Source organism: Pan paniscus, chromosome 17, assembly GCF_029289425.2.
Source record: "Pan paniscus chromosome 17, NHGRI_mPanPan1-v2.0_pri, whole genome shotgun sequence".
NCBI lineage: Eukaryota > Metazoa > Chordata > Mammalia > Primates > Hominidae > Pan > Pan paniscus.
Genome location: NC_073266.2, coordinates 25,964,810 through 25,975,792, shown reverse-complemented (window position 1 = coordinate 25,975,792; position 10,983 = coordinate 25,964,810). Strand labels below are relative to the sequence as shown.

General features: G+C 43.8%; 2 protein-coding genes across 2 annotated transcripts; both read right to left on the bottom strand.

Moving 5' to 3' along the window:
- On the bottom strand, window positions 1–1,701 carry LOC100977980 (single-stranded DNA-binding protein 4-like). The gene is given in 2 exon segments (XM_034944043.3): window positions 1–857; window positions 859–1,701. Coding segments are annotated over 2 exon segments (1,284 nt in total). The 5' UTR covers window positions 1,687–1,701; the 3' UTR covers window positions 1–401.
- A 2,163-nt stretch (window positions 1,702–3,864) lies between these two features.
- On the bottom strand, window positions 3,865–10,737 carry LOC100978335 (adhesion G protein-coupled receptor A3-like). The gene is given in 2 exon segments (XM_034943918.3): window positions 3,865–9,702; window positions 9,705–10,737. Coding segments are annotated over 2 exon segments (1,449 nt in total). The 5' UTR covers window positions 10,009–10,737; the 3' UTR covers window positions 3,865–8,557.
- Between the last annotated feature and the right edge of the window lie 246 nt (window positions 10,738–10,983).

Genomic DNA, 10,983 nt, shown 5'->3' with positions numbered 1-10,983 from the left:
TGAGTTGTAAGAGCATGTTCACTATATTTTCAGCAAAATTGCATGAAGGCTGTGTCTGAGTTTTCTCATCACTTTTTTTTTTTTTTTTACCAAAAACCAAAACCAGCTTCCATTTATCGATGGGCCCCACCCCCTGACGTCCTGGGGAGAGGGGCCCCCCAAAGAGCCTTTCTCTCTGGGACAAAATACAAATGGCAGAAAGGGTCCATACAGAAAAGAACGTCTCTGAGGTCCTTGCGTTTCTAATAAAATGGTAAGAATCTTTCGTGTGGGGCCTCCCAGCTGGGCAAGCCTTGACTGGCCAGGAGTCCAGGTGCCCGAGGTGTGACCTCAGCCCCTCACCCTGAGCAGGGAGGCTGGGCAGAAGCCTAGGCCCGCAGAGGCCCGGGGCTGCCGCCCCATCACACACTCATGGTCATGCCAGGCGAGTACTGGCCCGCCGCGGTCACGGTCTTGCTCTGGCCCCCCGGCCGCCCCGCCGGGACCTGCCCGCCAGGCCCCTCCGGCCCGATGCCGCCCCGGGCGGGGGGGGAGTCGAAGCAGTCGCTTACGCTTTCGCTCGGGAACAGGTGCAGGAAGGTCCCGGTGGCCGCCATCTCGCCGTCGTCCTGCGGGGTGCCCGGGGCGTTGCTCAGGCCGGCCACGGCGCCGGGGGAGCTCTTCCGCAACCCGTCCATGTCACCCGAGCCCAGGGATCCGCTTACGTGGTGAGGCTCCATCGCGCTCATGGCGGCCATGGGGCCCTCCGGGCCAGTGCCGAGCGGGAAATTAGCCCTGCCGGCACCCGGCCCGATGGGGTTCATGATAGTGTACATGTTTTCACTGGAGTTGGTAGAATCTCCAGGGCTAGGCATGATGAGGTGTTCCAGGGGGCCCACCTCCTCCTGGGGGTCCCGTGTAGCTGCCAGGGGATGAGGAGGAGTAGGGGATCGAGTTTCCACTGGGGCTGGCCCACGGGCCACGAACTCCTGGGCCCATGTTCATGGCAGGCAGGCCTGGGCCTGCAAGGGAGTTGGGTGGGGGTCGCATGCCGCCTCCATAGCTCTGGGGCCCCACGCTGGCAATGCTGCGAGGAGGCGTCACCCTCTGCATTGGGCCGCCCATGCTCGGATGCCCCTGGGCTCGTGGGGAGGGCTCCATGGTGCCAGGGAGGAGGGGCTGGGAGCCGGGGAGGCCTGCGGGAGGCTGACTCAGCATCCGCAGGGTGGGCCGGGGGCCCCCTGGGAAGCGCAGTGACATGAAGGGCTGACCGTGAGGCCCCATCACGGGGGCGTTGGGGTTGTGGGGGGATGGCTGGGAGCCGGGGGGGCCCTGGAAGAAGCCAGCTGCCGTGGGGCCTGCGGCCATTGCGTCACCTGGGGCCATACTCCCCATCACAGGGCTGGGGGCGGCTGCAGCGCTATAGTCCTGGAAGGCCTTGGCCTCGCCGGAGTGCTCGCAGGCCTCTCTTCGGTCAGGCGCTGCGCAGTACAGGTCCCAGAAGACGCACCACCAGGAGTGCAGGAACCCGGGGGGCTCCCCCAGCGTGATGTTCTTCTCCCATCGGATCTCAGACAGGAAGGTCTGGGCTGACTTCTGGGCACCGATGTGCAGCAGGTACTCATAGACATACAGCGCCAACCACCTTGCGGCCAGAAGAGCCTCTTCTCCAAAATGACCCAGAGGATGGGCAGAGGGGACAGTCATCTTTGTGGAGGGGTGGGGCATCCCAAGTCAGCTTCTCGCGGGCCTGGCTGTCGGAGGGCACGGCCGAACCCTTGCCCCTCTTGGCCTACGTGCTGCTCCGCGCCGCCGCCGCCGGGGCCCACACCTGTCAGGCGGCGCCACGGGCCGCGCTTGCTGACGCCATAGCTACCCCGGGCCCCAGGCCTCACAGCCCAGAGCCCCGGGCGGGCACCGCGGGCATCGTCCGCGCGGGGGAGCTCCAGACGGCGGCTCCAGCTCCGGCCCCGGCCGCAGGGTGGCTTTTTTTCTTCTCATCACATTTTATCAAAAATCTAATTTTAATGTCACATACTACCCACTATATTTAAATAGTATATATAAACATTTTATAATTACTGCATAGTTAGGCTATTTCCGGTGTTCATGTTGGATATTGCCAGGAATTTTCAGTCCCTAACTGTTCCGATAACTTTTTACTGATGAGTGCCGTATCTTCTAAAATACACTGGGCTGTGGGGGTTGGCTTCTTTCTTTCTATGATTCCCAACAAACACGCTATGCACACACTCTCTTACCGCCCAATTGCTCTGTTGTTTCTGAGAGTGGGACTAGATGTAGAAAGATAATAGAAGTCAGGGGAAGGTGGGGTGATCATGATATTGATAAGAGCAAGAGTCTGGCTTTCTCAGAAGGAGGCTTCTATTCAGGAAGGACACAGTTGCCCAGTTTCTATTTAGTGTGAATCTTGTGTTTCTGAATTAGGGGGAACACTGTGGGAAAAGAATGAAATATACTTGTATCTTTTTTAAGGCTGGCTTGTTTGCTTGGTTTCCATGGGAGACATATACATACAACACTATCATTTGAGTTTTGCAATTCAGTTAAATTGACCTACTAGTGAAAATTCCTTTACGATTCTATTTAAGATTCCTAAAGGGATTTTTACTAGTAGCTCAACTTACTCTGTGTGTGTGTGTGTGTGTGTGTGTGTGTGTGTGTCTACTTTCCAGTGTGTCTACATCTACTTTAGTGGGAATTGGTAGAGGAAGCGTTATAGACTGCCAATCAGAACCAATCTTAAACCAGAAATCTTGTAGTCAAGGATTATCTTGGAAAATTCATTATTTGATGATGGAGTTAATTATTTAGGATTCATGTTTCTTTTGAGAGTAATATGGAAGTAAGTTTTGGAAAGAAACAATGTTAAGGTGTTGCAGCACCTTCCGTGCATAGATGAGAGTGTTGAAGCATGGATGTTTGTGAACGGACCTGCCCTAGTCTCTACAAAGAGTGAGTAGGTGTGGCAGGGTCTTTTCAGCCTGACTGGCCAACCCAAAATGAGGGCATAACACATGTGTTGAGCTCATTCAATACCTTCTGGAGTTGAGCTATTTGGATATTAAAAAATTGCTAAGGGCCAAAAAACAAATATTATATTTGTTTGCACTTACTGGGACAACAAAAGAAAGTTGAAAAATTCAAAAGCTAAAATGGTAAAAATTAATAATGATAAACATTCATCATTTCTGTTCAGGGAAGTTAGTATATGAAATTTTTAACCTAAAGGGCAAATGTCTTGGCTGCACATATGCCATATTTGGGATTAAAGGATTAAAGACAAACATCTAATAGAAGAGACAATTCATACAACACACAAATAAAATGTTAAAATTGCTGACAAATCTAAGAAAATTTATTACTAATTATAAAAATATAAGCTAAGATAAAATGTTTTGTAAAAGATAAAACAGCTTTATAAAAACTCAATTCAATTGAGCACATATATTTGAATAAATTTGAGGGTTAGAATTTTGATAGTGTTAATCAAAATTTTACATATACATGTAATCATATTCTAGGAATTTGCCCTAAAGGAATAATTGAATGAATGTTCAAAGATATAGGTAAAGTTGCTGATCGCATTCTTATGTATAATAGCAAAACTGTAGATATAAATTTACATATTAATCAGAAATTAAATTTTGTTAAATTATGGAACACTATATAAGCAGTAAAGTGATTACATGACTATATTTATAGACATACAGTTAATTATATATTAATATGTAATTAAAGCAGGATTCACAATAGAGTGGTCGTATTTTATATGTGCTGGTCTTAGTGTGTGGGAGTGTCTATGCAAAAATAAAAGATTTTTAGTATTTTCATGTTTTGTAAATCATGATATTTTACAAATAAGGAAAAATATAAAGCTATTTATTTTGAAAAGCGCACTGTTGAACATATGTTGATAGTGAGACTGATGAATTCTGACTTTTGTCTTTTATGAAGGGATCACCCACCCTTCATATACAATGATAAAATATTAAGACATTATGAAAACTGACAAAGGATACATGGTTGATAAAAAGCAAAATATAAACAACAGCAATTGTCATATACTTAAGGGGGTGCCATCTAGATATTTATGATCAGATCAGGGGAAAATAGACATTGCAAGGGAATTAGGTAGATGTGAAAATGATATTTTAAAAAATAATATGTCATTAAATATGAAAACTATTAATTAAGGGATGATAATGTTTTGTCTTACCTCTATCTTTTACAATTACTTTTAATCTATTAATGATAAATCTCGTGTGGGAAATAGGACTTGGAAAATTTTATAGATCTCACCATTTAACCCAAAAGGCTGAAATTACTAATTTGCTGAGAAAATTGTGTTACTCGAGTACATAACATCCATTAGAGCAGCCATTTCTGGGGTTAAACAGATTTCAGCTAAATTTCAACAGAAGATCATCTTAATATTGGCAAAGTAAAATGTCACTATTGGTTAATTGAGAAGAAAAATCTATTTTTCTCCTAGAATTTCACATTATGTTCAATGTTCAATGCATGGTAAAAAGTCTTGGCTCCTTTGATTAGATATGAAAATCTTTTTCTCTCAAGAGTTAAAAATAATGTAAATGAAGCTTCTGGCAGAAAAGTTATGAGTGGTACAATTTCCTGATATTTTAGTTTTATCACCAATTTCCGTGCCAGGCCACATGTTCAGCTGCCTGGCAGCCCCTACAGTATGTGAAAATATTTCCCTTTTTATAGGAATATGCTGGCAAAATCCACCACTTCCACGAATTATTAATCCTTTTCTGCTGATTATTTTGAAAAAGCAGAGGGGCAGGTCCACATTCAGGTGGCTCTCAGCGGCTGAGACATGCTTCATGAAAAACTGTTGAATTAAATGAAAACTGTGCCTCCTTTGACCACCAGTTTTACCACTACATTAGGTAACCTAGAGAAAAAACGAAGTTACTTTTTTCTGTGGTAAAAATTGAGTAATGAATCAATTGAAAGAATGATTGGTAAAAGTAATCAATGAAGAAACATGATGACCAAGTGAATAATGAATTTACAATATGAAGACAGAGATGTCTGCTTTTCCAGTGATGATGTTCATGAAAATATAAAACTGCAAAATGAAAGGAGCCTGTTAAAAACCCTTTTGTGGCCAGGCACGGTGGCTCACACCTGTAATTCCAGCACTTTGGGAGGCCGAGGTGGGCAGATCAAGAGGTCATGAGATCGAGACCATCCTGGCCAACATGGTGAAACCCCGTCTCTACTAAAAATACAAAAATTAGCTGGGCATGGTGGCACGTGCCTGTAGTCCCAGCTATTCGGGAGGCTGAGGCAGGAGAATCGCTTGAACCTGGAAGGCAGAGGTTGCAGTGAGCTGGGACCGTGCCACCACACTCCAGCCTGGGCAACAGAGCGAGACTCCGTCTCAAAACAAAACAAAACAAAACAAAAACAAACCCTTTTGTGTTATATTAAGGGAGGAGAAAGACCGAAGAGTAACTTGTCTAAAGAAATAAAGATAACCAGAGGCAGAGCTGTTACTAGAATTCAGATGTCTGATTTCAAGTAATAACAAAGCCCTATGGTTTTAAACCACTATTGCAGAAAAATTAGAGGAAATAAAAAATAATCGCCCTTGTTCCATCAGCTGTTGAGAGTATATTAGTGAATGACCTTTGGCTATGTATATTTGTACAGAATGAACTCTCCCTGTGCTTGTGGAGTGTTAAACAAAATTAACACAGGAGAATTCTCAGGGCCTGGATGGAAGGTCGTGTGCAAGGAGGTTTGATGACAGAGAACTTCTATAGGCATTCACAGGCTTCCAGAATTCATCATCAGACACTAAAACTTTGTGGAATAAAAAAGGTGGTTTTTTTTTCAGATCTAATCTTTATATTTAATTTTCCCATCTTATAAAATACGCATACTATTTTCATAAGAAAAATCACTTTAGTAAATACATAACAGACACTTCTGTTGCCTGACAGACAACCTTTAACTGTTTTTAAAAGGATCCACTAAATATATCACTTAGATCTGGCAGATTGAGAGCTTTTAATGCCTATCCTGAGACAACAAAGTGCCAGCTTGTGTTGGCCAGGCTCAATCACAGATTAAAAAGCTATTTCCCCACAGTACTTTAGTTATGAAATCACCCATAAAAGAATAACTTTCAGACATAATACAAAAATCAATTTAATTAATTATTTCTCTATCTAAGCTAGGTGCATTTTAGGGTAACTTGGCATAATTTTATGCTGTGGTAATTAACTTAAAATGAAGCCCTTAAGCCTCCTAATTTTTTTTTCACTACACTAATAAATGGTGAAACCTATGGCCTGTGGTTCAAATTGCCAAAGAACTGTATGTCAGTCACTGCATCACACACAATATTATTACATTTATATCTCAATTATTCAATCCTGAATATTTTCCTGTTTCTTGTGCTGACAGTTAATAAGTTGCCATCACTTGCTTCCAAAGATAATCATAACTTTTCTGTCCTATGTTAACCAGTAAAAGTGACAGCAATCTTCTTCACAGTAAATTTTTACAGAAGTAACTGATGCACTCGTGATTGTTTAAAAGGACTTCCTTCTTAGCATCTGAGGTCATAAAAATGTTTTATTTCATAACCTAATAAATGATAACCAAGCTTTGCAACTATTTTGCAAAATTGTTCGCCTGTATTTGTGCACATACACTTTTCAAATTATACAGAGAAAATAGCATCCCCATTTGATAAATGAAGAATAAGCCCATGGTTAATTAATAACTAATGAAATCATGTCTACTTCCAGTTCAATACGATGCTTCCACCTAAGAAACCCGTCAACGCAGTCAATCATTCTTCCACACGCTGGCAAACAGTTCAACATACACCTCTGGACACCACGTTGCTCAAGTTGAGAGGTGAGCAAAACAGGGTCACATCATAAATATGTATTCTTCGATGGCAAATGTTCTTCCATGTCCACATTCCAAATGTCATTACAATTATTCTAGTAACTAGAAACATCCCACTCCCGGAAATGACTGCTAATCCTGTGGGCAGCTAACCCATCATCTTAAGCAACAATGGAGCACAATATTAATCACAGAGCCAGAATCCAAACGGCCTCTCCCAGTGCAAGGAACATTCACTGCAGGAAAGTGGGCTGTGCCCTGGAGACACAAGTATCAGGAGCAGTTATTAGAAAATCATGGCCCCTGAAGTTCAGAAAACCAATGAAATATTATCCCGCTGACAAGTGAGGTGGCCCATCTGCCTAAGTCTCGTTTATATATATATATCTATTTTCCTTCCTTTAATAACTACATCCTATCAAGTAAAGTGCCTAACGCACTAGGGCCACAGTTCCAAAAACTTATTACCAGAATGCAAGATACTAATTCTTATATATATATTATATATAAGAATATATCTATATTAGATATATAAATATGTGATATACATATTAATATATCTAAATATATAATATATATTAGAATATATATGTGATATATAAGTGTGTGTATATATAATTGATATATAAAAATATATTAGAATGATTTAGGAAAACAAGGCTTATTATTTACATTTTAGCAATATTAATGGATCTGAGAAGTTCTACATAAAGAAATATGCAGGTTTTGTTCAGCCCAGTGTTTTCCCCACAGTTGTATACAAAGCACTTTTAGAATTGCAAGTCAGGGCCACATTGTATGAGAAGGTGAATGTGATGCTACAGAAAACTCTTATGGATGAGTCAGGGATCTTGGGTTCTGTTTTCAGGCCTGCCCTAACCTAAGCGTGGGCTTCAGTTTACAACTTGCTTGAGGTTCCCTCTACCTCTATAATTCATTTCTTTATAAGTGATTATATCACAAAAGAAATTGTACATATAAAGTTCTCACAAAGCTTTAAACATAAAGCTTAAGAACACAATAATTCTGCCCCTTAAAAATTATTCAAAACATTAATTTGCTGCTCATTCATTCTGTAAACTGTGCTTGTCAATTTCTTTCCCCTAGAAGATACCATGTGGACAAGCATATCATGGTTTCAATGTGGTCCCGTTAAGGTAAAATACACCACTTGTAGAATTCACTGCATTTTTAAAACTTATATAGTCCAATCATTTTGAATTTCAAAAAAGCGCCTAAACAGCCTCTCATTTCTCTAGGACATTACAAGGACAATTAAAAGGAATTTACTACAAGATCTGGGTGACTAAAACTCCCATTACAAAAGATGAGCTCAGGGGTGTGTGGAGAAGAGAAATCCAGCAGGCTGAGCTAAGCAGCCCTGCCTAAGCCACAGTGTGGAGGCAGAGCACTACTTTCTCACCAGCAACCTCTGCTATATCTCTGGACCTTAATGTCCAGGAACTGAGAGTTCACCTCTCCCAGTCCCAGTAACAAACAGGTCATTATAAGAGAAGAGGCAGAAGTATCTCCACAAAATTCTGGAAATTTAAAAGCGTGCTTTTAGTTCAAATATGATAAACATAAACAGGCCTTAAAATATACAGATTGAACTCTGTCACACTACCATTTGTTGACACTGTATGCTACAAATCTGAATTTAGAAAAGTACCTCTTTTGATTTTTCCTCTTTGGTAAATCTTCCAAATTTTTCAATCATTTCCGCCACAAATATAACATCCATTTTGTCAGAAAAGTTGGCTGCTTCCATAGTGTAAGCCAGTAACTGTAGAGCTGTTGCCACGGCATTGGTAAGATTGAGGGGCATCTGATTAAACATATAAAGAACTCTAGTGACATCATTTGCATACTGACAGCGAGAATAATCATCATCTGCCCAAAAGCCGCCTCTATCACATCTGCGCCAAGCTTTTCTCTCATCCTGTGGGTTTCCGGGATATATCCCACTGCCATGGGTGTTCTGCGTACACTGCAGATACGCAGTAATGCCCGCCAATGTTCTGGGCCATCTGAAATCACCTTTGTTGTTTACCACCCTCTCTGGAGGACAGTACTGTGCAGAACTCTCTAATACCACAATATCCACAGTCCTCGTATTATTCCCACGTTTGGTCTGGACACGACAGCCCCAATTTCCAGTAGATCCAGCCTGATTATTAGAAACGGTTAGGGCACTTGCAATCAAGGAGCAGTTGTGAATCATGTTCTTTTCAACAAAAATACCTTGCGATTCATCGGTTTCAACTATTCTCCCATCCTGATACCACAACACTTGCATGTCCTGATCAATATATGAAGCCATGCACTGGAAAGGAAGGCTGTCTCCTTCAAACACAACTTGGCGATGAGATGGAGTCATGTAGAAAGACGGCAATTCAAGCGGAGGGTCGCATGTCAACAGCTCCTGCTTCACGCCTGTGACTGGTTGGGCCTGCAGTGACTTAGGATAAACACACCTGGTATCCCGTACCGTGATGTTCCTCTCCTTTACCCAGCGATGCATCCACAGTAGGTTACAGTCACACAAAAGATACTCAGTCTGGAATTCCAAAGACCGTAATGAGGCAAGATAATCAAAAGTTCCTTGAGGTAATGAAGAAAACAAATTCCCCGAAAGGTTTAGCCAAGCCAGATTGGTGAGTCCTCGAAATATGTTTGCATTCAGACATCCTATTCGATTGTTTGTCAGATCCAACCTTTTTAGAGATGACAGTCCCCAAAAGGCACCTGGATCTATACGACTAATAAGATTGTTTCGGAGGTCCAATCTTTCAAGGAGACTTACCCAGAAAATGAGCCATTCTGCAGCTCGGATATCTTATTGTTACTCAGAATCAGGGTGACCGTGCGGTTGGGCAGAGTATCTGGGGGCAGGACCTGCGCGAGCTCCAGGATGCTGCACACCACCTTGCCCTCGGCGGCGCCCGCCGCCCTGCCAGCCCCTCGGGGCCGCCCATCGTGCTTGCAGCAGGCGGGCAGTGCCGCGGCGCCGCCGCCGCCGCAGCCTCCCAGCAGCGCGAGCAGCGCTAACAGCGAGAGCGGCAGCAGCGGCGGCTGCGCGCGGCCCCGCCGGTGTCCGGGCGGCTTCATGCTGCCGGCGGGGCCTGCTGGGCAAGCGGCGGCCCACTGGCCTAGCGGACCGCCCCAGAGCCCGGGCGAGCAGGAGCGCGGCTCGGGCTCAGTGGCGCCCGGAGCTTCATGGCGGCCGGAGGACCGGCCCTCCCCCGCGCCGACGTGCTCCTTTGTCCTCTGCGGCTGCTCTGGGCCTGGAGGGAGCCAGGGGTCCAGTTTTTTTTTTTTTTTTTAATTATAACCAGATGGTAGAAGGAAGAAGACGCATGATAGGAAGGAGAATAAAAACAGGAATATGGAGAAGGAAGGGGAGACTAGAACAGTCCCCAAGATAAGACAATACAATGAATAAATAAGAACATTGACTCTGGGGTCCCTAATCTCTAACTCTTGGTTTCCTCACCTGAAAAGGGGATGTAGTAATAGTACTAATTTCACAGAGTATTTGAGAAGCTTAAGTTAGCTAATATATAGGAAGCTAGCACCTACTTGGTAAGGGATTAATAACCGTAAACTATTTTATTGCTATGTTAATTTGGGGGAAATGCCACTCTTGATTTAAAATAGGACTAAAGATGGCTAGAGATTGTTTGTTTGTTTGTTTGTTTTGAGACGGAGTCTCACTCTGTCGCCCAGGCTGGAGCACAGTGGCGCAATCTCGGCTCACTGCAAGCTCCGCCTCCTGGGTTCACACCATTCTCCTGCCTCAGCCTCCCGAGTAGCTGGGACTACAGGCGCCCACCACCACGCCTGAATAATTTTTTGTATTTTTAGTAGAGATGGGGTTTCACCTTGTTAGCCAGGATGGTCTCAATCTCCTGACCTTGTGATCCGCCCGCCTCGGCCTCCCAAAGTGCTGGGAGCACAGGCGTGAGCCACCGCGCCCGGCCTAGAAATTGTTAAACATGCTTTCCTCACAACCTAAAATTTGGATGCTCAAGGAATTGTTCTTATTTTCATTGTCTATATTGAGTGCTCTTTGAGATACAGCTA